This window comes from Argopecten irradians, chromosome 10 (genome assembly GCF_041381155.1).
Source record: "Argopecten irradians isolate NY chromosome 10, Ai_NY, whole genome shotgun sequence".
Classification (NCBI taxonomy): domain Eukaryota; kingdom Metazoa; phylum Mollusca; class Bivalvia; order Pectinida; family Pectinidae; genus Argopecten; species Argopecten irradians.
In genome coordinates, this window is record NC_091143.1 from 23,349,100 (window position 1) to 23,369,450 (window position 20,351).

General features: G+C 34.8%; 1 protein-coding gene across 2 annotated transcripts in view; it reads left to right on the forward strand.

Annotated features, from left to right (window-relative positions):
- The first annotated feature begins 4,538 nt into the window (after positions 1 to 4,538).
- LOC138333422 (tetratricopeptide repeat protein 37-like) overlaps positions 4,539 to 20,351 on the forward strand; it is a 30,375-nt gene continuing 14,562 nt past the window's right edge. For both annotated transcript variants that reach the window (XM_069281789.1, XM_069281788.1), the window contains exons 1-26: positions 4,539 to 4,574; positions 5,079 to 5,192; positions 6,150 to 6,385; positions 6,795 to 6,867; positions 7,072 to 7,197; positions 7,586 to 7,684; positions 7,976 to 8,087; positions 8,374 to 8,508; positions 9,142 to 9,243; positions 9,695 to 9,837; positions 9,969 to 10,046; positions 10,311 to 10,396; positions 10,958 to 11,090; positions 11,350 to 11,529; positions 12,026 to 12,078; positions 12,477 to 12,584; positions 13,150 to 13,234; positions 14,176 to 14,207; positions 14,439 to 14,539; positions 17,069 to 17,171; positions 17,397 to 17,588; positions 17,950 to 18,164; positions 18,880 to 18,941; positions 19,174 to 19,230; positions 19,558 to 19,626; positions 20,236 to 20,310. In XM_069281789.1, coding sequence (XP_069137890.1) covers positions 5,103 to 5,192; positions 6,150 to 6,385; positions 6,795 to 6,867; positions 7,072 to 7,197; positions 7,586 to 7,684; positions 7,976 to 8,087; positions 8,374 to 8,508; positions 9,142 to 9,243; positions 9,695 to 9,837; positions 9,969 to 10,046; positions 10,311 to 10,396; positions 10,958 to 11,090; positions 11,350 to 11,529; positions 12,026 to 12,078; positions 12,477 to 12,584; positions 13,150 to 13,234; positions 14,176 to 14,207; positions 14,439 to 14,539; positions 17,069 to 17,171; positions 17,397 to 17,588; positions 17,950 to 18,164; positions 18,880 to 18,941; positions 19,174 to 19,230; positions 19,558 to 19,626; positions 20,236 to 20,310 — 2,745 coding nt within the window. In that variant the 5' untranslated portion in view covers positions 4,539 to 4,574; positions 5,079 to 5,102. The remainder of the gene's footprint in view (positions 4,575 to 5,078; positions 5,193 to 6,149; positions 6,386 to 6,794; positions 6,868 to 7,071; positions 7,198 to 7,585; positions 7,685 to 7,975; positions 8,088 to 8,373; positions 8,509 to 9,141; positions 9,244 to 9,694; positions 9,838 to 9,968; positions 10,047 to 10,310; positions 10,397 to 10,957; positions 11,091 to 11,349; positions 11,530 to 12,025; positions 12,079 to 12,476; positions 12,585 to 13,149; positions 13,235 to 14,175; positions 14,208 to 14,438; positions 14,540 to 17,068; positions 17,172 to 17,396; positions 17,589 to 17,949; positions 18,165 to 18,879; positions 18,942 to 19,173; positions 19,231 to 19,557; positions 19,627 to 20,235; positions 20,311 to 20,351) is intronic.

The following is a 20,351-nucleotide window of genomic DNA, read 5'->3' on the forward strand; positions in this document are numbered from 1 at the left end:
ATACTTGAGTGCGCTTTATGAATGGGATAAGCCAAAACGATTTTGAAGACATGTAGTATGTGTTATACTGTTTGCTCTATTCCGTCTTTGCATATTACATAGTTAGCTCCCTTACGGGTAGGTATCGATTGTGACGTCATTATTTTGTGAGCGCAATTCACGTCGTTTTCTCCGAAAAAAAAGTATGACGTTACGCTCGCAAACACATGACGTCACAATCAATACCTACCGACAAGGGCAGATAACTATGTAATGTGCAAATACGGAATTCATTAGTTAAATTTCCCCATTCGTACTTCAGCTAGGTTTAATAGCATCACACATGCATTCTATTACAGCTTGAATAAAAAACAGTTCAAATATTAAGTCTAGATATCTACTGCCTTAAATCTTACGGTATATCAGAGATTAAGATAGTACTATATACAGTGTACAATGTGATTCTCTGGGTATATCAGGTTTCATAAACATATACATGTATAATAATATAACAATTCAAGTATTTAAAGGTCGTGCCAATAAGCATTGAGCTTATTACACTGTATTAGTGAAAAGTATGAAAATCACAAAAGTTGATAGTGTTTGCTCATTTGTTACATATAAAAGAGTGATAAAAAGTTGGTTGATATGACGAAATAGTTTTGGCAATTAGGGACAGCATTTACAATTATGTATTTGAACAAATGCATTAACTACAAATATTGACAACATTTCTTTAAGTTCATACTATGTTTTAAAAAGCAGATCATTTTAAAATCACACTATTCACACTCAGCCTATAACACACAGGCTTAGTAAGTGTATGATCATATCTAAACTAAACACAACACAGTCTTTTTTGTCTTATTGGATAGTGAATTTAGATGTTTTACATAACAGTATTAATTAATGAAGTTATTCTACTCTTACAGCATACAGTGGGACAATGTGAAAGGTTACTACAGTTTACAAGTCAAACGTATGGCATCAGTGATTTTATGATAAAATCAATGGGGATGAAACACACTCCAGCCAGACTACATCATACATCTGTTGTTGCCGAGGAAAGTCGAATGAAATATTTCAAAATGAATGCATAACCTGTTTTCTAGTAAGACTCCATAGCATGTTATACAAATATAATACGCTAGGTATTAAAATGCTCTTATAGTCACAATATCTCTGTAAGGTTATTTCCATTAAAGGGCACTCCCTCTTTGAAATCGCCACACCGTTGTATCACTATAGGAAAAATAAAAATTTGTATAAACGCCGACACACGGGTTTATCACTATTCGTTATCATATGACACTTTAAACCAATTCCTTAAAAGCTAGATTTACGTAGTAGGAACTAGGTTACTTGTGACATAAATAGTTTAGGAATTACATGCCCAGAATAACTTTATAAATACAACGTTGATATTATCTAGAATGGCATCATCTACCGAAATCTATTTTTGAAAATGAATAAAAGAGTACCTCTTCTCACATTTGATTCCATTTTGATAGTTTTCAAAATGTTTGTGACCTACTTTTTTATTACAAATCTATTTCAAGTGTTAATTTCATCTACCGACAGTTGAGAATGAAGTCCAGTTAGTCGACATTTAATTTCAGTTGTATTGCTTATCTTTAGTAGTTGTTTGTGAAAATACAAGTATCATATTCTTATCAAATTGCCTTTATCGTTATTTTAGAGACATAATTACACTGTGTTTGTACTTTAATGATGATATACCTAACGTTCACATCCCAGTGCAATAGCATGGAATTCTGTGTATTGTTTTAAGTTGTTCTCCAATGTGGACATTTCCATCGGCTATTTGTTATATTGTAAATGACAGATTCCTCATTTGTGTAGCAAATAGTGCCCAGTCTATCTAATCTAACCTTTTTTTGTAAAAGCGTTCGCAAGAAAGTTTGTTTTCTTTTGTTTGTTTGTTCCTGTCTGTCCGTCCGTCCGTCCGTCCGTCTGTTTGTATGTCTGTCTGTCTGTCCGGATTTGGTTTTCAGATGATAACTTGAGTAAAAATTTAAGGATTTTGATAAAACTTCACACATGATAGCATATGACAAAATACAGCTTGTGATTGAAAATGGAGTCAAAAGGTCAACTACAAATGTCACTGTTACTAAAAATAGATTGTTTCACAAAATATAAGTTTCCAGATGATAACTTTAGAAAACATCAACGTATTTTGATCAACTTCACACAATGGTAGCATGTGAGAAATTTCAGCGTGGGATTGAATCCGGGGTCAAAAGGTCAACTACAAAGGTCACTGTTACTAAAAATAGATTGTTTAAAAAACAATTTCGTTTCAAGACGATAACTTGAGAAAACATCAACGGATTTTGATTAAATTTTACTCAATGGTAGCATATGAAAAAATACAGCTTTGGATCCAATTTGGGGTCAAAAGGTCAACTACAAAGGTCACTGTTACTAAAAATATATTGTAACACAAATTTTAGTTTCCGGGTGAAAACTTGAGAACACAACAACAAAATTTGTTCAAACTTCATACAATGATAACATAGGAGATAACATAGTTTGGGATTAAATTTGGGATGTAAAGGTCAACTACAAAGGTCACAGTTACTAAAAATATATTTTTCCACAAATTTTCGTTTCCTGGCGATAACTTGAGAACACATCAACAGAATTTGTTCAAAATTCATACAATGATAGCATAACAAAGCTATAATAACTTACTATAGATTAGGGAATTTAATTAACGGCAGGGGACTTGTGTTGTTTGCAACACTTACTGTAAGCTTGTGTTATTTTTGTGTGTGTGTGTATAAAACGTTTTAAACTTCAGACCAAAAATACAGATGTACGTACATTTTTCTTTGACGACGCATATTATTGTGTTGAATGTCTCTCTTTCGGTTATAATAGACGACACCTTAATGAATGTTACAACACATATAGGAAAAGTATCTTACATTTTTTTCAAATTGCGTTAAATAACGCACTTTGAAAAAAAATGAACGTTTAAGTGCTGTTTTTTTTTTCTCCCAAAGAGCGTCATTTTTTCAAAGTGGGATATTTGCATTTCGATACCCTCTTTTTTTACTTTCGCAACACATTCAAAGCTGAATTTTAGACCCGATAAGGTTGCGTTTTGAACGGAGTTTTATCTTTGTATATTTATTTATCTATTTCTTTTTCTATCTATATCACATATAATAATATATGATGATTTTTCTTTTCTTAGATGCATTGTAATTTGAATATATACATGTACATAAAACTGACAAAATTTGGTGTGACATAATTCCAAGATTGCATTACGGTTTGGTTTTTAATCTAATGCAGGTTCCTTCACTTTTCTGCAGTTGAATCAGACATCATTATTACATAAATGTACATGTATATCCTTAGGTGGAAATAACGACAATGGTTTCAAGGTTAGATATTTCATCATGACCCAGAGGCCTTAGTCTGATGTCTGTGAAGATGTTCTATATTATTATCTATAAAAACTTTTGAACGGACTATATTTTTTCATAGGAATTTTTTTGCCTAATCTTTATATACAATGATAAAGTAACAAAAATCTGTGTGTATATTCTTGTATAGTCGCAAAATGCCTTATAAAAGGACGTGTGAAAAACTGAAATACGAAAAATTTGGTCAGCCATGTGACTTTCTGGGTCAATACACAATTTTATCAATTATTCATATGTTTACCAATATAACATGTTTTACAGTAAAATGTACCAATGGGCCACACCTCCACGTAGATCAGTGCAAACAACACATTATGGAGGTAAAAATATTAACAAATAGAAAAATATGGGTGTGAAAATGACCCAGAGGTACATAGATGAAAAGAGGAATAGTATTTCATACATAAAAGGATTATAGTTATAGTCTATAAAATGTCTATTTATATTTATATAAAATATACACAAAACTGCATATTGTGGAACATATTGGAAAAAAAATATTGCTATAAGGAAAAATAATTTGTAAACATATATATTCTGGAAAAGATTTATACTGTGAAATATTACATATATGGTTTATATGCAACACACACAAACACCACACACTACAGACCCTTACCAATCTTAAAAATTGGGTAAAAAATATTAACGTAAGGAGTTAGGTTTGTTTCTTGAGTTATATATATGATGGCGACAGACCGGCATTCCATACCCCGATGACCCATCCCACAGACCACCACAAAAAGGAAAGTTTCATCAGGCATTGTGGCCCATGGTTGTTTATACTGGTTTAATTTAAGTACAATAGGGATACTAGGTTAAAGGACATACATGTATATATAGTTCTGGTTAGATGCCCAGCCTGCCAAAGGTGCAATTATATAATTTAATTGATAAAAAAATAAGTACAATGTATACATTTTTACATTTATATTAAAATGAATGCGAAGGTATAAGTACGTCGTTCTTAATTTCCATTTAGCTAGTGGAAGCGTATCCAATCCAGGGATACACATCTATCAGAAAGTGAAACGCGCTTGAACGAATACGAGAAAGTAAAACGAAAGTAGAACGAGTAACCGGAAGCAAGATAGAGTGGCCTCCCTTATAAGAAATGGCCGCCTCCATAATACGGTGATTACATCCTCTGAAGATATGTTCCTGCATGTGGCGTTTAGGAGCATGTCATAGTTACACAGTCGTAGAAATAGATACGTTTACACCTAGAAATAAAAATGCTTATCAAATTGAACTATCTTGACTATGCCACTGACTATATAGGACCCTAACATTTACTACTCGATTCAGCCCAATTTCTGCTGACATCAAGGTTTTGATGTGGTTAGATAGGCCTTCTGCAAAATTATATATGACTTATGAGTTACAGTGTACATGTACATACATCTTGAGTAGCAATAGTTTTAATGCTTATAGTTTTAACAGTTACGAAAAGATGAGCCGAATTACCCAGAGAGAAACCAGCAACGTTAACTATTGCATTTAATAATGTGTCGGAAAATCTGAACAAATCAGCCACCGCAACCCCTAGATACAGTATTTCAGATATGAAGTCATCCGTGGATTGATATACATGTGCATGTATTATGATATATCTTGTTTTGTGTTTTTCGTTTTTAGGTGAAATATCCATAGAAGTACACAATGGACCCCAAAGAAGTGAAGACAACACTAAAAAATGCTAGAGAAGCCATCAGAAATAAAGAGTTCAAGGAAGCCTTGAAGCACTGCAAGGTACATCTTGTACATGTGTATAGACAATATGTACATACACTGCCCTCCAAAAGTCAAATTAGGCTCTTTGAAGATTGGGGGGAACTTTATTTGACGGCACTTACCACAATTTGTTTTTTTTATTAGATCTTGTTATTAAATATTATTATAATACAAGCATCACTGTATATATTATTTGTCAACTAGATAAATTGTCAGGAAATTTATTTATGTAACAGAACTTTTGGAGGGCCATATGTGTAGTATATGTTTAAACATGAAAAGATCAACAATAGAAATCAATTATTGCTAATATTTTCAGAGTTGTTCCATTTTCAGGTATTGTTTATGTGATATTGGCCAAGGAAGTGATCCTATAACCATGTAGACAAATAAGTTAAGATTACTTCCTTGACCTATATTTACTATTTGAAGTAATGTAATTTGTATCCTTAGCAGACATACACTTGTAAGGACCCTGTGTTACCCAGAAAATATCTTTGATATATTATTTCTTTGACCCATGTCTTAGTGATATCACATATACACATGCCACATGGTAATCTGATAATTAACAAGGGGAGGTAATCACATTACAAATAGCTAAAAGTATACATGTCATAGCACTGACTGCTATTAGTACAAGCAACATAGGTGTTTCGTTTGACTCGATAAGACAAGTATTTGTTGAGAAAAACGGTTTTTAGTCCCGGTTCATAGGCGTCTCGCGTGGTGTTTAGTAATGTAAAGAGACAATCACGAATCCTTCTCACTTATAAATCCTTGGTACAAGGTTACAATTAAAAAACGACAACTATATACCCCTATATAATCTCCTCATAGTACTGTAATCTGCCATCTTATGTAAAGGATACACGGAGAAAAGTAATATCTATATGTTTATACTTTCACATATTCATGTATATTAGAGTGTATACAAATTTTAACTCTCTGGGTTACTCTGTTTTCCGTGCCTAGTCTGTGTTGGCCTGGGATAAGAACAACTACAATGCGTTGGTGTTTGTCGGCGTTGCTGCCGAGGGTTTGGACCAGGTGGACCAGGCGGTAAAGGCCTATAAACGGGCTGTAGAGGCTAGTCCAGATCAGGCCCTAGCATGGCAGGGGTTAGCTGGTCTGTATGAGAAACGACCGTCACAGGAACACGACAATGACCTTATTAGTGTTTATCAGAAATTACAGGAAATTCACAGCAGGTGAGGAGCTTTCAGCATTCTTAAGACTTATACATCCAAGAATTATGTTCATTCTCACAAAAGTTTTTAACTGATATTTGAAACAGATGGTTTGACTTTAGTCCCAAACAGCAGATTTTCTTTATGATTTAATCTCAAATTAAAAATTCTCCTTTTGATGATAGTACTAGTATGTTATAAGAAGGTGTTAAGTTTGAAGGTTATTCATGCTAAAGACCATGTATATAATTCATGGATTCAATTGTTGTAAACTCAAACACCTTATTCATATCATATGACTCTCTGTCAAAGCTGCATGATAATCTTTTCATGATGTTTCTAATATCAGATGATAAATATCACAATGTCATGCTTCTACGATGTTCAGAATTTGTAACATATAAGCACATTCTATGTCATATTTTTTCAGTGATGAGGAGAAGAAAAGAGATGTTCTTGTGAAACTTGCTAAGCTTTACGTCAGACTGGGAGAGCTAGAAAATGTGAGGACTGTGTTATTTTATGAAAATAAATACTTATTTCATTTAAATGGTATACCAGTAGATATAAGAATTAATGATTAATTCTGACACACATTCTGACTAATTTTATGAAGCGTTGAGACATTCAGTTTTACAACTTATCTTGATCATTTAGAAAATACTAAATGAGTTAATTGGAAATGAGTTTTATCAACATATGTCCAGGGTCTGCAGATATTTGAGGAGGTTATTGAAGGTGAGAAAGATTCAGCAAGGAAAATTCAGCTTCAGACGAACTTAGTGGATCTTCTAATGGCCGAAAAAACGTTGACAACACCACAAGAACATATGGTTTGTTTAAAAAGATTCTTTTTATGATTAACTTTCTTTCAAGATCATGTTCAAGTTTGAAGTTGCCACAAGAAAGTATTTAGGAAAGCCATGCCTTAATTGACAAATAAGTCCAAATTGAGTCTTTGTTACTATTCCATTTTTCTCGGGCCAAATAACAATTTATGATCACAAAAAGAACGAGCTAAATCCTTAAGTTAATATAACAGTCCTCAATTTTCAAAGGAGCACATTGTTAAACTTCATGATGATTTTAAATCACAAGATTTGACAGCTATATTGTTACATTGGCTTATTTTGATTGATATTCAATAATTCTATTGTTTTGTGAGTTTATATTTACATTCAAATAAAAAAAATTCAGTGATACTGTTTGTATATTACACAGGTGTTGGAGCTGGTTACTGTCCTGACATGTGAGGGAACCACAGTCACTTTTACCAGTCCAGAAATTACTGTCACTAGATACCTGGACCTTCTCATTAAGGTATGACACTCAGCTTAGTTTAACGTGTTTATTACATTGAATGGATAAAGGAAAACTTAAGTCAAATGTATAGCATGAAAGGTAGCAGTATACTATAACAATCTTTATGTGCCCAATGTCTTTCAGATTCAGCTGATGTTTGAACAAAGAAAAGTATTCTGAATAGTCTCACAATAGGTCATCCTTAATTGATAAACTCAATCATAGTATCTTTCAGTCAGTGCTCCGACAAGGGAAGGCCTCTTATAATGTACAAAAAAAACTTGCTTTATTGTATTGCCTTTTCTTCAGCACCGTAAGGTTGGCAGTCTACCTGAACAGTGTGGCCGCCTTCAGTCAATGTTTCCAGTACTTTCTTACCCATTAGAAATCATCATTATATACCACATGGAGACAGAAGCAGGTATTAGATACCTTTATTTCTTTATTTATTCTGTCTTTTTCATTCATTCATTCATTCATTCAATCATTCATTCGTTCTTTCACTCGTTCGTTTGTTCGTTCATTCATTCATTCATTCATTCATTCATTCATTCATTCATTCATTCATTCATTCATTCATTCATTCATTCATTCATTCATTCATTCATTCATTCATTCATTCATTCATTCATTCATTCATTCACTAATTGACATACATTTTCTTGTCTTCAGTTTATTTATTTGTTATGTTTTCAACTGTTATTTAGAAATATCAGTTCTAGAGACCATTGTCAGTAAATTGAAGGACCTTGAGCCAGATAGTCCTTACCTTGGGGCTGCCCAGGGTTACATACTGTTACATCAGAAAAACTACATACAGGCCCGACCATTGCTGACTTCAGGTAAGACTAGATGAAATGTTTAAACACACTTCACAAAAAATTCTGTATTTGCATATTACAGAGTTATCTGCTCTTGCGGGTAGGTATTGATCATGACGTCCTGTGTTTGTGGGTATGTCATACTTTTCTAAGAAAATGACATGAATTTTGGTCATAAAACAATGACATCACAATGGATACCAATATGCAAGGGAAGTAACTCTGTAATATGATGCAATGATAGATTAAACAATTTTTCAATTCCTTTAATTAGGTTATGTTAGCCATGATCCATGAGTCAGAGATTGATAATGTTTGCTTCAACCAATTTAAGTTATTTAATTATCTCATGAATTACCAAAGAACAAATAAATATTTGAGTCATTCAGAGTATTGACTTTTAAGTTAATTGATCCATGTTTCAGATGAATTATAATGGCAATGCATTTGTTTGTAACAATTTTTGAATAGGTATTTATAGCGGAAATGAATGTTTGCCTTGAATTTGATATTTTCATGGATTTGTGATGGAATGTTAACATATTTTTTATGGAGATTTCATGGGGTTCTGGTCATGGGTTTATCAGGACCAGTCATCTAATAGTGCCATGATCATGTATATATATACAGGTATTATTTGTGTATTTGTTGTAGCTGCTGAGGTGCTGAAGAAAGTGGTTGTTGTCCATTACTGCCTAGCCAAGACTTTATTTGCTCTACACATCAATAAACAGACCCTAAGTGTCTGTACGACATGTAAGTAACAACATCATCAGTTCCTGATGACATGTGAACCACTCGGAATCTTCCATTTGGCATAAAACTGCAAGAATGACAATATTCCAGATAATAGCCAGTATACTTTAGAATAAGGACTCCAGCTTTAGATCATTGAATAATTTTAGATATGATGTACTCTTAATAAAAAAGAAATGTGGAAACATATAGAAAATGCTTTTATAGCTTTCTCCTTCACATAAAATTGAAGCAAATATACATGTACTTATATTATCAGTTTTCTAAATCATTTTTCAAACTAGTGGGTTGTTTCTTGATATGATAAAAATAATAACTGCGCACTGAATTGAAAGTTGCTGTTATATTTTCAAAATAATTTATATTTGCCATATAAAGATATCATATATCAAATAGCTCTGTATGTGTATGTGAATTTGTGATCTGAAATTACATTTTTTTTTTCCGTCAGGTTTTAGTTTAATGTTAAAGAAGGACCGCCTGGTGATATCTATCAGTGACCTGGATTTGAATTTGTCAGCCTTACAGTGTCACATTGATTATAGGATAGGAACTCCTGTCTCTCTAGACAGGGCCATCCAAACACTTACCAAGGTATTTAAAATCTCCTCTACAGTCTTTTGCAAATTACTATTTTATTACAGCTTATGATGGAACACAGTTCACTTTGGTATCTTTACCTGTATCATTGCTGAATGATGCTACTTTTGTTTGTTTTTAAACAGAGAGAAGGTCTGTCGGGTGGCCTGAAGATTTTACTTGGGTTTGTCTATCTGAAGGCTAACAGAGTTGAGGATGCCCAGGTAAGTTTCTCACGTGTTACTTTGTCTTTTCCAACAGTTCTCAGTCAAATTTCTCAATGATTTATTATGCCCTTACAATAATTCATTTTTTGTTTAAACCTTATTTGAAAATATCATACAATTATTACACCAAATAAAACTAAAGCTGAAAAATTAGGCCATGCTCTGCAAATAATAGGATTAAGTTTTTCCCTTTTAACAAAACATGAATATAAATGTACTTTGTGTCTTTAGTTATAAAAGTTAAGTATTTGGCTTTGACAGAAATTGGTGGTGGGTACCCAGGACACCGCTTCATTGGATGGATGGATACACTATGTCAGGGGAGACTACTCAGGTGCTCTCCTCAGGTAAGTTGTAATTGTTATATTTATAGAATCTTTGATGGAACAAAATCAATAGTAATTAGTTCTTTTAATTGTGAAGTAATCACATAATCGATTTGAACAACATTTGATATAGTATTCGTCAATATCAAAATGCATAATAAGATAAATATCAGACGATATAAACAAAGGCCTCATTTCTTTCCTTATCTTTTATTATCAATTTAGTGATGTGTCAGTTAAAGTGACATGCATTAATTATGGATATATAGAATTGATGAACTTTGCAGAATTGTAAATCAAGTTAACTGGTATGATAATTGGAAGTACACAAGTCCGTGTTTACCAAGTTAATTGGTATGATAATTATGCTTGTAGCCCCATTGGAAGTACACAAATACTCTGCAAAATCACCTATGGCCAGTAAGGCTCATCCTTTTAAACATTGCTGTAGGAGTAACTTGACAACCTTGGAATTTATCTTTGGTAGCATAGAGAAAGGTTGTGGTGCCTGCCTCGATCTCCTCCCCCCCCCCCCCCCCCCCCCTCACCACCACTCATTAATCATATGTTTGTTTGTTTTAGGTTAACACTGGCCCTAGAATCTACTCCAGACATCAGTGATAGCCATCTCATGATGGGTAAAGCATTGTGGCAAACGTGGAAAGAGGACAAGTCACAGGAATCAGCAGAGAAAAGTTACATGTCGTTTCTAAAGGTAAGACAAGGCAGTGAAGAGTATCAAGATCACTTCAATAAGAGTAAGGGTCAAGGTCATAGCAAGTTCAAAGCATTACACCTGTATGATATATTATGTGATAGATCAGACATATTCAGTTTTTTATGTATTAACATGTTTTGTATAATTATGTTGTAACAAAAAAGATAATATTTATTTTGAAAAGACAATATACATGTGATAATAAAGAGTATGATAGGCCTAAGTGTAGACAGTACATGCATCTGTCCTGTTTTAGGCGGCAAAACTCGACCCATACAACAGTGAGGCGTTCGTCTATCTGGGTCACTTCTCCTTAGATGTACAACATGACAAGGTCAAGGCCACAAAATGTTACCAGAAAGCATTTGACCTTGACAATGACAATGAAGATGCTGGTGCTGCCCTCTGTGATCTTTTGTCAAGTGCAGGCCAAGAGGTAAGTTAGTGTGGTGGAGAAATTTCAAACGTTTTACCTGAAATATTGATATATGAGAGATTTATTGGAAGGGATGTTGATTGTTGTAGTGACTTTTAGATCCCAATGTATCCAGGTTCATTCATGACAATAATTCCTGGATATGGTCTCAGAATTAATATTTTCAAAACTCATACATTTCAAGGGATATATACACCATAAAATATTGATATATCTATATACATGTATATTCTAGATGTTAGATGTATTTGCTTTTATAGATATTGTACTTATTAGAATAAGAAAAAAGTAATTAGAATACCATCATGTACAGCTGGAATGTATCGACTGTATGCACTTTATGCTACTCCATTAGTTGAAAAAATGATTTCAAATTAAAAAAAAAAAAGCAACAATATGTACACTGCATGCTTTCTTGTGAAGAGTAAGAAGTCCTAAGAAAGTGTCTTTTAGTGACAGCATTTATAATAACTGTTAATGTTATGTTTGGTGACAGGAAGCAGCCCACAACATCATTGTGTCTGTTACATCTAAAGCCAGTGCTGGAAGGTGAGTACTAAGTGTTTCCATATCAGAACAGCTGTACGATGGTTGGCTAGCTTTATTATTCAGCTTTAATGTGATGTATTTAACAATATAGTCTGTACTAATATTTTGTGTAAAATATTAGAACTAAGATACTGTATAGATGTTTAATTTCACAAGAAAACCAAGAAACCGTAATTTCACAAGAAAACCAAGAAAACGTTTTTACAATTTCCTCTCTCAATTTCATTCTATTATTTGCCAGGAGAAATATATATGTTGTCAATTTCCAATATTGATAAGCTATGCAGGTTATAGTACTTGTTATTCTTTTCATTTACATGTTGATGTCATGTTACCCAGTACTAGAACGATATCAATGTCTTCATTAGTGTGAGAGTATGTTTGTTTGTCTCTAATAGTGCTAAGTGGGCATGGTTACGATTAGGACTGTACCAAGTCAAACATGACAGTCCGTCTGTTGCCATCACCAGTTTCCAGTCAGCACTGAGGGCTGACCCTAAAGACAAGTAGGTACATTCTAGGAGGCGACTTATTTAGGCTTGTTACCCAATCTTTTTGATTATTCATTCAAATAAAATAGAATCAAAAAATGAAAAATGAAAAAAAAAAACCATAAATTGATGGTGAATTATCAGTTCTAACAAATGCCAAAATAATAATAAAAATGCTATCTGTTTCAAAACGGCTTAACAAGGGAAGGCCTAAACTGTCGAAATGAATTCCATTATGAATACAAAATCAATATTCATTCTCAATTATTTATTTTTTGGCAACAGCAGATAAAGATTAGTATATTTTAAAGGTGTTTGGTGTACACTGAGTTTTAGCTGTTCTCATTGATTGATACATTGTAAACTGTGCAGGATGATTTTGATGTTGATATCTTGATATATTGACCAATTGTTGCTATTATTGGAATCACCAGGTCAGCATTGTGCTTGTGATGTTGCAATGCTCCAGCTAGAATTAATCAAGAAGATGACCTCAGACAAAACTTCTAATAAAGAGGATGCATATAGAATATTCCACCAGATATTGTTGTAACAGATTTTCAAATCACATTTGTTTTAGCCATGTATGGGAGTGTTTGGCTGAAGCTTACTTACATAGAGGCAGTTTAACAGCAGCTCTCAAAGCCTTCACAAAGGCTTCAGAGGTAAGGTCATAAGGTCATAAATATCAAGGCATTCACAGGGGCTTCAGAGGTTAGGTCTTCAAGGTCAGATTCCTATAAGGCCTTCACAAAGGCTTCTGAGGTAAGGTCACAAGGTCAAATGATCAAGACATTCACAAAGGCTTCTGAGGTAAGGTCACAAGGTCAAATGATCAAGACATTCACAAAGGCTTATGAGGTAAGGTCTCAAGGTCAAATGATCAAGTCCTTCAAAAATACTTCAGAGGTACGGTCACAAGGTTAAATTATCAAGACATTCACAAAGGCTTATGAGGTAAGGTCTCAAGGTCAAATGATCAAGTCCTTCACAAAGGCTTCTGAGGTAAGGTCACAAGGTCAAATGATCAAGTCCTTCACAAAGGCTTCAGAGGTAAGTTCACAAGGTTAAATTATCAAGACCTTCACAAAGGTTTCAGAGGTAAGGTCACAAGGTCAAATGATCAAGTTTTTCACAAAGGCTTCAGAGGTACGGTCACAAGGTCAAATTATCAAGACCCTCACAAAGGCTTCAGAGATAAGGTCACAAGGTTAAATTATAAAGACCTTCACAAAGCCTTCAGAGGTAAGGTCACAAAGTCAAATTATCAAGACCTTCACAAAGGCTTCAGAGGTAAGATCTTCAAGTTCAGATTCTCAAGGCCTTCACTATTAGGCTTCAGATGTAAGATGCCAAGGTTAATGGATGAAACCTAATACTAGTAACTAAGGCCTTCGAGGTTATAGGGCAGGCAATGATATATTGTCCCAAGGTCAAATCTTTGTTATTTCTCTTTGTGAAAACTGAACATTTATCACAATAAGTTATATTGATAAATTAGATGATGCATGGAATGGTCTTGTATAAATTACTTATAATGAAGTATTTGTTGTTGAATGCCACATTGAATTTACATCTGAATTTTCTTATTTTTCTTTGAATTCAGTTGGACTCCAACTCCTTGTACTGCTTGTATCAGTAAGTAATTATTATAGTCATCTCTTAGTCTGTACAAATATTCATATTTTATTATTTATGTAGATATTTTCTGTGTCAGTATATCATTTTGCTATCTATTCAATGAAATGCGAAATCAGTAGGCTTGTTGTTAAAATAGTGTTCAATGACTCCAAGGATCTAAAACCGCTGATTTCTTTATTAGTTGTCAATGTATTATAGTATATACATGTATTTACTGTATTTCCCCAGAATTGCTGCTATAAAACAGACACTGTGTATGTACACAGAAGCCATTGTCGAGTACAAAGTTATCCTGGACCGCTCGCCAAACTACGTACCGGCTCTGAAGGGTCAGTACTGTATAAGTACAAATCAAGTTTTGGCTGATTGTATTTAGTTACTGTAAACCAACTTATTTTCACACTTTAATGCATCAAGGCCTCTTCTCACAGCGATTTAATTTCATAATGTAGAATAAATTGATTGTTCTTTAACTATGATTAGAAAAATGTTGCAGCGATTATTTTTAGCTCACCTGGCCCGAAGGGCCGGTGAGCTTATGCCATGGCGCGGCGTCCGTCGTCCGTCGTCCGTCCGTCCGTCCGTCCGTCTGTCTGTCCGTCAACATTTCCTTTAAATCGCTACTAGTCATAGAGTTCTGCATGGATTGTGACCAAATTTGGCCACAAACATCCTTGGGGGAAGGGGAACAGAACTTGTATAAATTTTGGCTCTGAGCCCCTGGGGGCAGGAGGGGCGGGGCCCAATAGGGGAAATAAAGGTAAATCCTATAAATCGCTACTAGTCATAGAGTTCTGCATGGATTGTAACCAAATTTGGCCACAAGCATCCTTGGGGGAAGGGGAACAGAACTTGTATAAATTTTGGCTCTGAGCCCCCGGGGGCAGGAGGGGCGGGGCCCAATAGGGGAAATAAAGGTAAATCCTATAAATCGCTACTTGTCCTAGAGTTCTGCATGGATTGTGACCAAATTTGGCCACAAACATCCTTAGGAGAAGGGGAACAGAACTTGTATAAATTTTGGCTCTGAGCCCCCGGGGGCAGGAGGGGCGGGGCCCAATAGGGGAAATAAAGGTTAATCCTATAAATCGCTACTTGTCCTAGAGTTCTGCATGGATTGTGACCAAATTTGGCCACAAACATCCTTAGGAGAAGGGGAACAGAACTTGTATAAATTTTGGCTCTGACCCCCTGGGGGCAGGAGGGGCGGGGCCCAATATAGGAAATAAAGGTAAATCCTATAAATCGCTACTAGTCATAGAGTTCTTCATGGATTGTAACCAAATTTGGCCACAAACATTCTTTGGGGAAGGGGAACAGAACTTGTATAAAATTTGGCTCTGACCCCCCGGGGGCAGGAGGGGCGGGGCCCAATAGGGGAAATAAAGGTAAATCCTATAAATCGCTACTAGTCATAGAGTTCTGCATGGATTGTAACCAAATTTGGCCACAAGCATCCTTGGGGAAGGGAAACAGAACTTGTATAAATTTTGGCTCTGAGCCCCCGGGAGCGGAAGGGGCGGGGCCCAATAGGGGAAATAAAGGTAAATCCTATAAATCACTACTTGTCCTAGAGTTCTGCATGGATTGTGACCAAATTTGGCCACAAACATCCTTAGGAGAAGGTGAACAGAACTTGTATAAATTTTGGCTCTGAGCCCCTGGGGGCAGGAGGGGCGGAGCCCAATAGGGGAAATAAAGGTAAATCCTATAAATCACTACTAGTCATAGAGTTCTGCATGGATTGTAACCAAATTTGACCACAAACATTCTTTGGGGAAGGGGAACAGAATCTGTATAAATTTTGACTCTGACCCCCCGGGGGCAGGAGGGGCGGGGCCCAATATGGGAAATAAAGGTAAATCCTATAAATCGCTACTTGTCCTAGAGTTCTGCATGGATTGTGACCAAATTTGGCCACAAACATCTTTTGGAGAAGGGGAACGGAACTTGTATAAATTTTGGCTCTGACCCCCCGGGGGCAGGAGGGGCGGGGCCCAATAGGGGAAATAAAGGTAAATCCTATAAATCGCTACTAGTCATAGAATTCTGCATGGATTGTAACCAAATTTAGCCACAAACATTCTTTGGGGAAGGGGAACAGAACTTGTATAAATTTTGGCTCTGACCCCCCAGGGGCAGAAGGGGCGGGGCCCAATAGGGGAAATAAAGGTAAATCCTATAAATCGCTACTTGTCCTAGAGTTCTGCATGGATTGTGACCAAATTTGGCCACAAACATCCTTGGGAGAAGGGGAACAGAACTTGTATAAATTTTGGCTCTGACCCCTTGGGGGCAGGAGGGGCGGGGCCCAATAGGGGAAATAAAGGTAAATCCTATAAATCGCTACTAGTCATAGAGTTCTGCATGGATTATAACCAAATTTGGCCACAAACATCCTTGGGGGAAGGGGAATAGAGCTTGTATAAATTTTGGCTCTGACCCCCAGGGGGCAGGAATGGTGGGGCCCAATAGGGGAATTAGAGGTAAATATTCAAATTTCTTCAGAAAATAAACAATGAACCTGTATCCAGAATATTACTTGGCATTACAAACCAGGTGAGCGATACAGGCCCTCTGGGCCTCTTGTTTGTGGTATCTCTTCTCTCACGAAAACAACAAAATTTAATTGCATGCAAAAATTAGTTGGTGTACATTTAATTTAGTCTTAAATTATTTTGTTTCCTTTTCTATTTTACACACAACCTTCTTAATATAAATCTATATTATATACAATGAAAATTCTATTTTCTGTAAAAGAAATAAAGGCTTAGTTTTTTGTAATATTTATTATTTGTCAGTATTTTCTTCATTCATATGATAACTAAGAACATCATGTTGACTACCCTATGCCTCAGGTGTTGGAGAGACTTATATATTACTAGCCAGGAGTCACCTGTCACAGAGTTTCTACGGCCGAACTCGAGAAAACTGTGAGAATGCCCTACTGTTTCTCACTAGGTAAATAACAGTTATAAGTATATGTTTGTTTACAATAAAATAAAAACTTTTCATTTAAAGCTTAATGTATATTGAACTCAGAAGATGGTTATTAGAGAAATCAAATGACTTTTAATATTATCTTGTAGTGGTTAATGATACAATTGATTGTTAGGTTTAAGATCAACTTGTAAGACATTAGACTAACAGTTTTAATCTATTTTGCGTGTGTTTGCTTGTTTACAGAGCTGCCACCCATCGACCTGACTTGTCCTGTTTATGGAAGCTGATGGGCGATGCCTGTACACTGGTCCATAGACTGGCACCAGAAACCTTCAGCTTTACCGTGGATAATAAGCTGGTGTCTAAGTCAGGAGAAACATGTCCCACAGGGACCTCCAAAATAAGTCTGATACAGACAATAGAGCTTGGATCAAGGTACAGACTACCTCAAGTATATCACCAAGAAATGAATAGAAAGTCCTGTCTGACATGTTTTTTTTACCTTTTCAGATTTGATTTTAGTCTGATAGAAAGAAATTTAATAACATCTACCTTGAAATTTGTTTATTAATTATATCTTCGAAAATCCTTTATATTGGATAATTCCTTCATTGTTATAAAAGTGGGCCCAGTTAACTTAAGGAATTCATTAACTTATAATCTCACATAGGAAAGCATTACAATGTTTAAGGAAAAAAATTTAAATTAAGGAATTTTCTTAAAATTCTTTAAGCTTTCCTTTGGGAAATCTTCGGAAAATCTGTACCTAATATTTTCTGTTTGTGATGAATTGTAGGTGCTATGGACGAGCTTTGAAGGCACTCCCAAATTGTGCCTCATTGTGGCATGACCTAGGGGTCAATTTCTTCTACCAATCACAGCAGTCGACACAAAGTGACATGATTGCAACACTATCAACAAAAGCTGTAAATGCTCTTAAGAAAGCTTTGAATATCGATCCTAAAAACCATCTTCATTGGAATGCTCTTGGAAGGGTGTACTGTTCACAAGGTAAGAAATCCTTGAATATTGATACTAAAAACCATCTTCATTTGAATGCTCTTGGAAGGGTATACTGTTCACAAGGTAAGAAAAGCCTTGAATATTGATGCTAAAAACTATCTACATTAGAATGTTTGGCTGTCTTTATAATGATTCAATTGATTGAATTCTCGGATGTGTTTTATGACTGTTTCTACTTAGACTATTGTTTCTGAAAAAGGTCATCAAAATTTGCTTTTGATTATAAAGAAAACATGAGGTTAGTTTGTGAATTCAAGTTTAAAGATGCTCCACCGCTGACAAATAGTATTTTTTCTCAATCAAAAACAGGAGCAGATGATTTAGTATTTTTCTTCAATTACAAAAGTTACCTACTTTACACCATTACCAACATTGAAAAGTTTCAGCTTCTAATTTTACTTCAAGTTAAAGATATGAAAAAGAATTAATTGCATGCCGAAAAAAATCCATGGCACTATATCCTATATGGAATGAAGTACTGATTGTGCCTGCACCAAAGGCAAAATAATCTTTTTTTATTTTTTGTGTTAATTATATATACACAATTAAACACCAATTATTGTTCAAAAGATGAATATCATTTATGCTCTGTTAGCGTTGGAGCATCTTTAAGCTTTGGAGTTGCATACTGCTACAATTATGTTGACGTAAAAATGTATATGAAAGGGTTTAATCAATATGATTGTTCTTATAAAATTTCCAGGATGTTACCAGCCAGACAAAGCCCAACACTGCTTCATAAAGTCCATCCAGACAGAGGCAAACGTAAGATGACCTAGAAGTTGTTTACTGAATACTGATAACAATACATATATAAGATATAAAGAGATATTAAAGACAATGATATGAATTTTATGTTACATGTGTAATATTGTTAACAGTCAAATTTATAAAATATTGAAAATATATGGTATCAATGATTAATAGTTAAATTCAATAAAAAAGTATTTTTAGTACTTAATGTTGCAATAACTGCATCTTTTTCTTTTGTTTTCAGAATGTGGTGGCTTGGTCCAATCTGGCAACACTTTATTTTAAAAATGGCAACATAGAGGTAGAGTACTTATATAATAGTTAGAATATCATGTTATTCATTTTTCAATTGTGGTTCATGAAAGCTGACCTGTATTAGAGTAAAGACTCTTTGTAGTGGAGTGCTTGTAGTTTGCACTTCGGAAAAACATCCTTGATTTCTGTATTTGACCTTGTAACTATCGAGTATGAATTCTTGTGATCATGCTGTTACCTGAACGGATTTCATTTTCATTCTGTAAGTCGGTTCATTATGTGAGTGATTGTGTTTCTCTTTCAGCGTGCTAAAGATGCCTTACATGTAATTCTATTTGTAAGGTATGTTCATAGCTATGTTTCTCTTTTCCAGCTTGCCCACGATGCATTTAAAACTGCCCAGAGTCTAGAACCATCTTATGTGGCCTGCTGGATTGGACAGGTCAGTATACACTTCTAGACACTTCTCATGAATTACTTATAATTAGTAGGTACATGTTACACTTCTGGACACTTCTCATGAATTACCCAGAATACTCATATTTGACCAAGAGCATGCCAAGTATGTTCAAATGAATGACCTCGACCTTCATTCAAGGTCACAGGGGTCAAATAGGCTAAAATCTTTAAACAACTTCTTCTTAAGAACAGAAAGGCCCAGCTAGGATACTCCTATTGGGCCTGCGGCATGCTGGGTTAAAGGGCTACCAAATCTGTTCAAAGGAATGACCTTGACCTTTATTCAAGGTCACAGGGGTCAAATAGGCTAAAATCTTTTTAAATTAGTTGTGATGAGGGAGGAAAGTTGGTATACATTATATGATATCAAAGGAATTAAAATTTACTGAATAGATAATACTTCAATGATATGACACTTCAATGATATTGTCATGAATAAGTCATCCTTTAGACTGTTTGTACAATCTATGATAAATGGTCTGAAGGTTCTGGTTGATGTTATTTGATATTAAAAAATGGTCATGAATTTCATTGGTATTTAACAAATGGACTTACAACACTTGTCAATACATGTATATCTGTATTTTTTTAGGCACTGATTGCAGAGACAGTTGGACATGAAGACGCCATGGACTTGTTTAGACACACCAATGAACTGGCCAATCATGTAGGTTCATGCTTGTTTTACTCTAGATTTTCAGGTGTCAA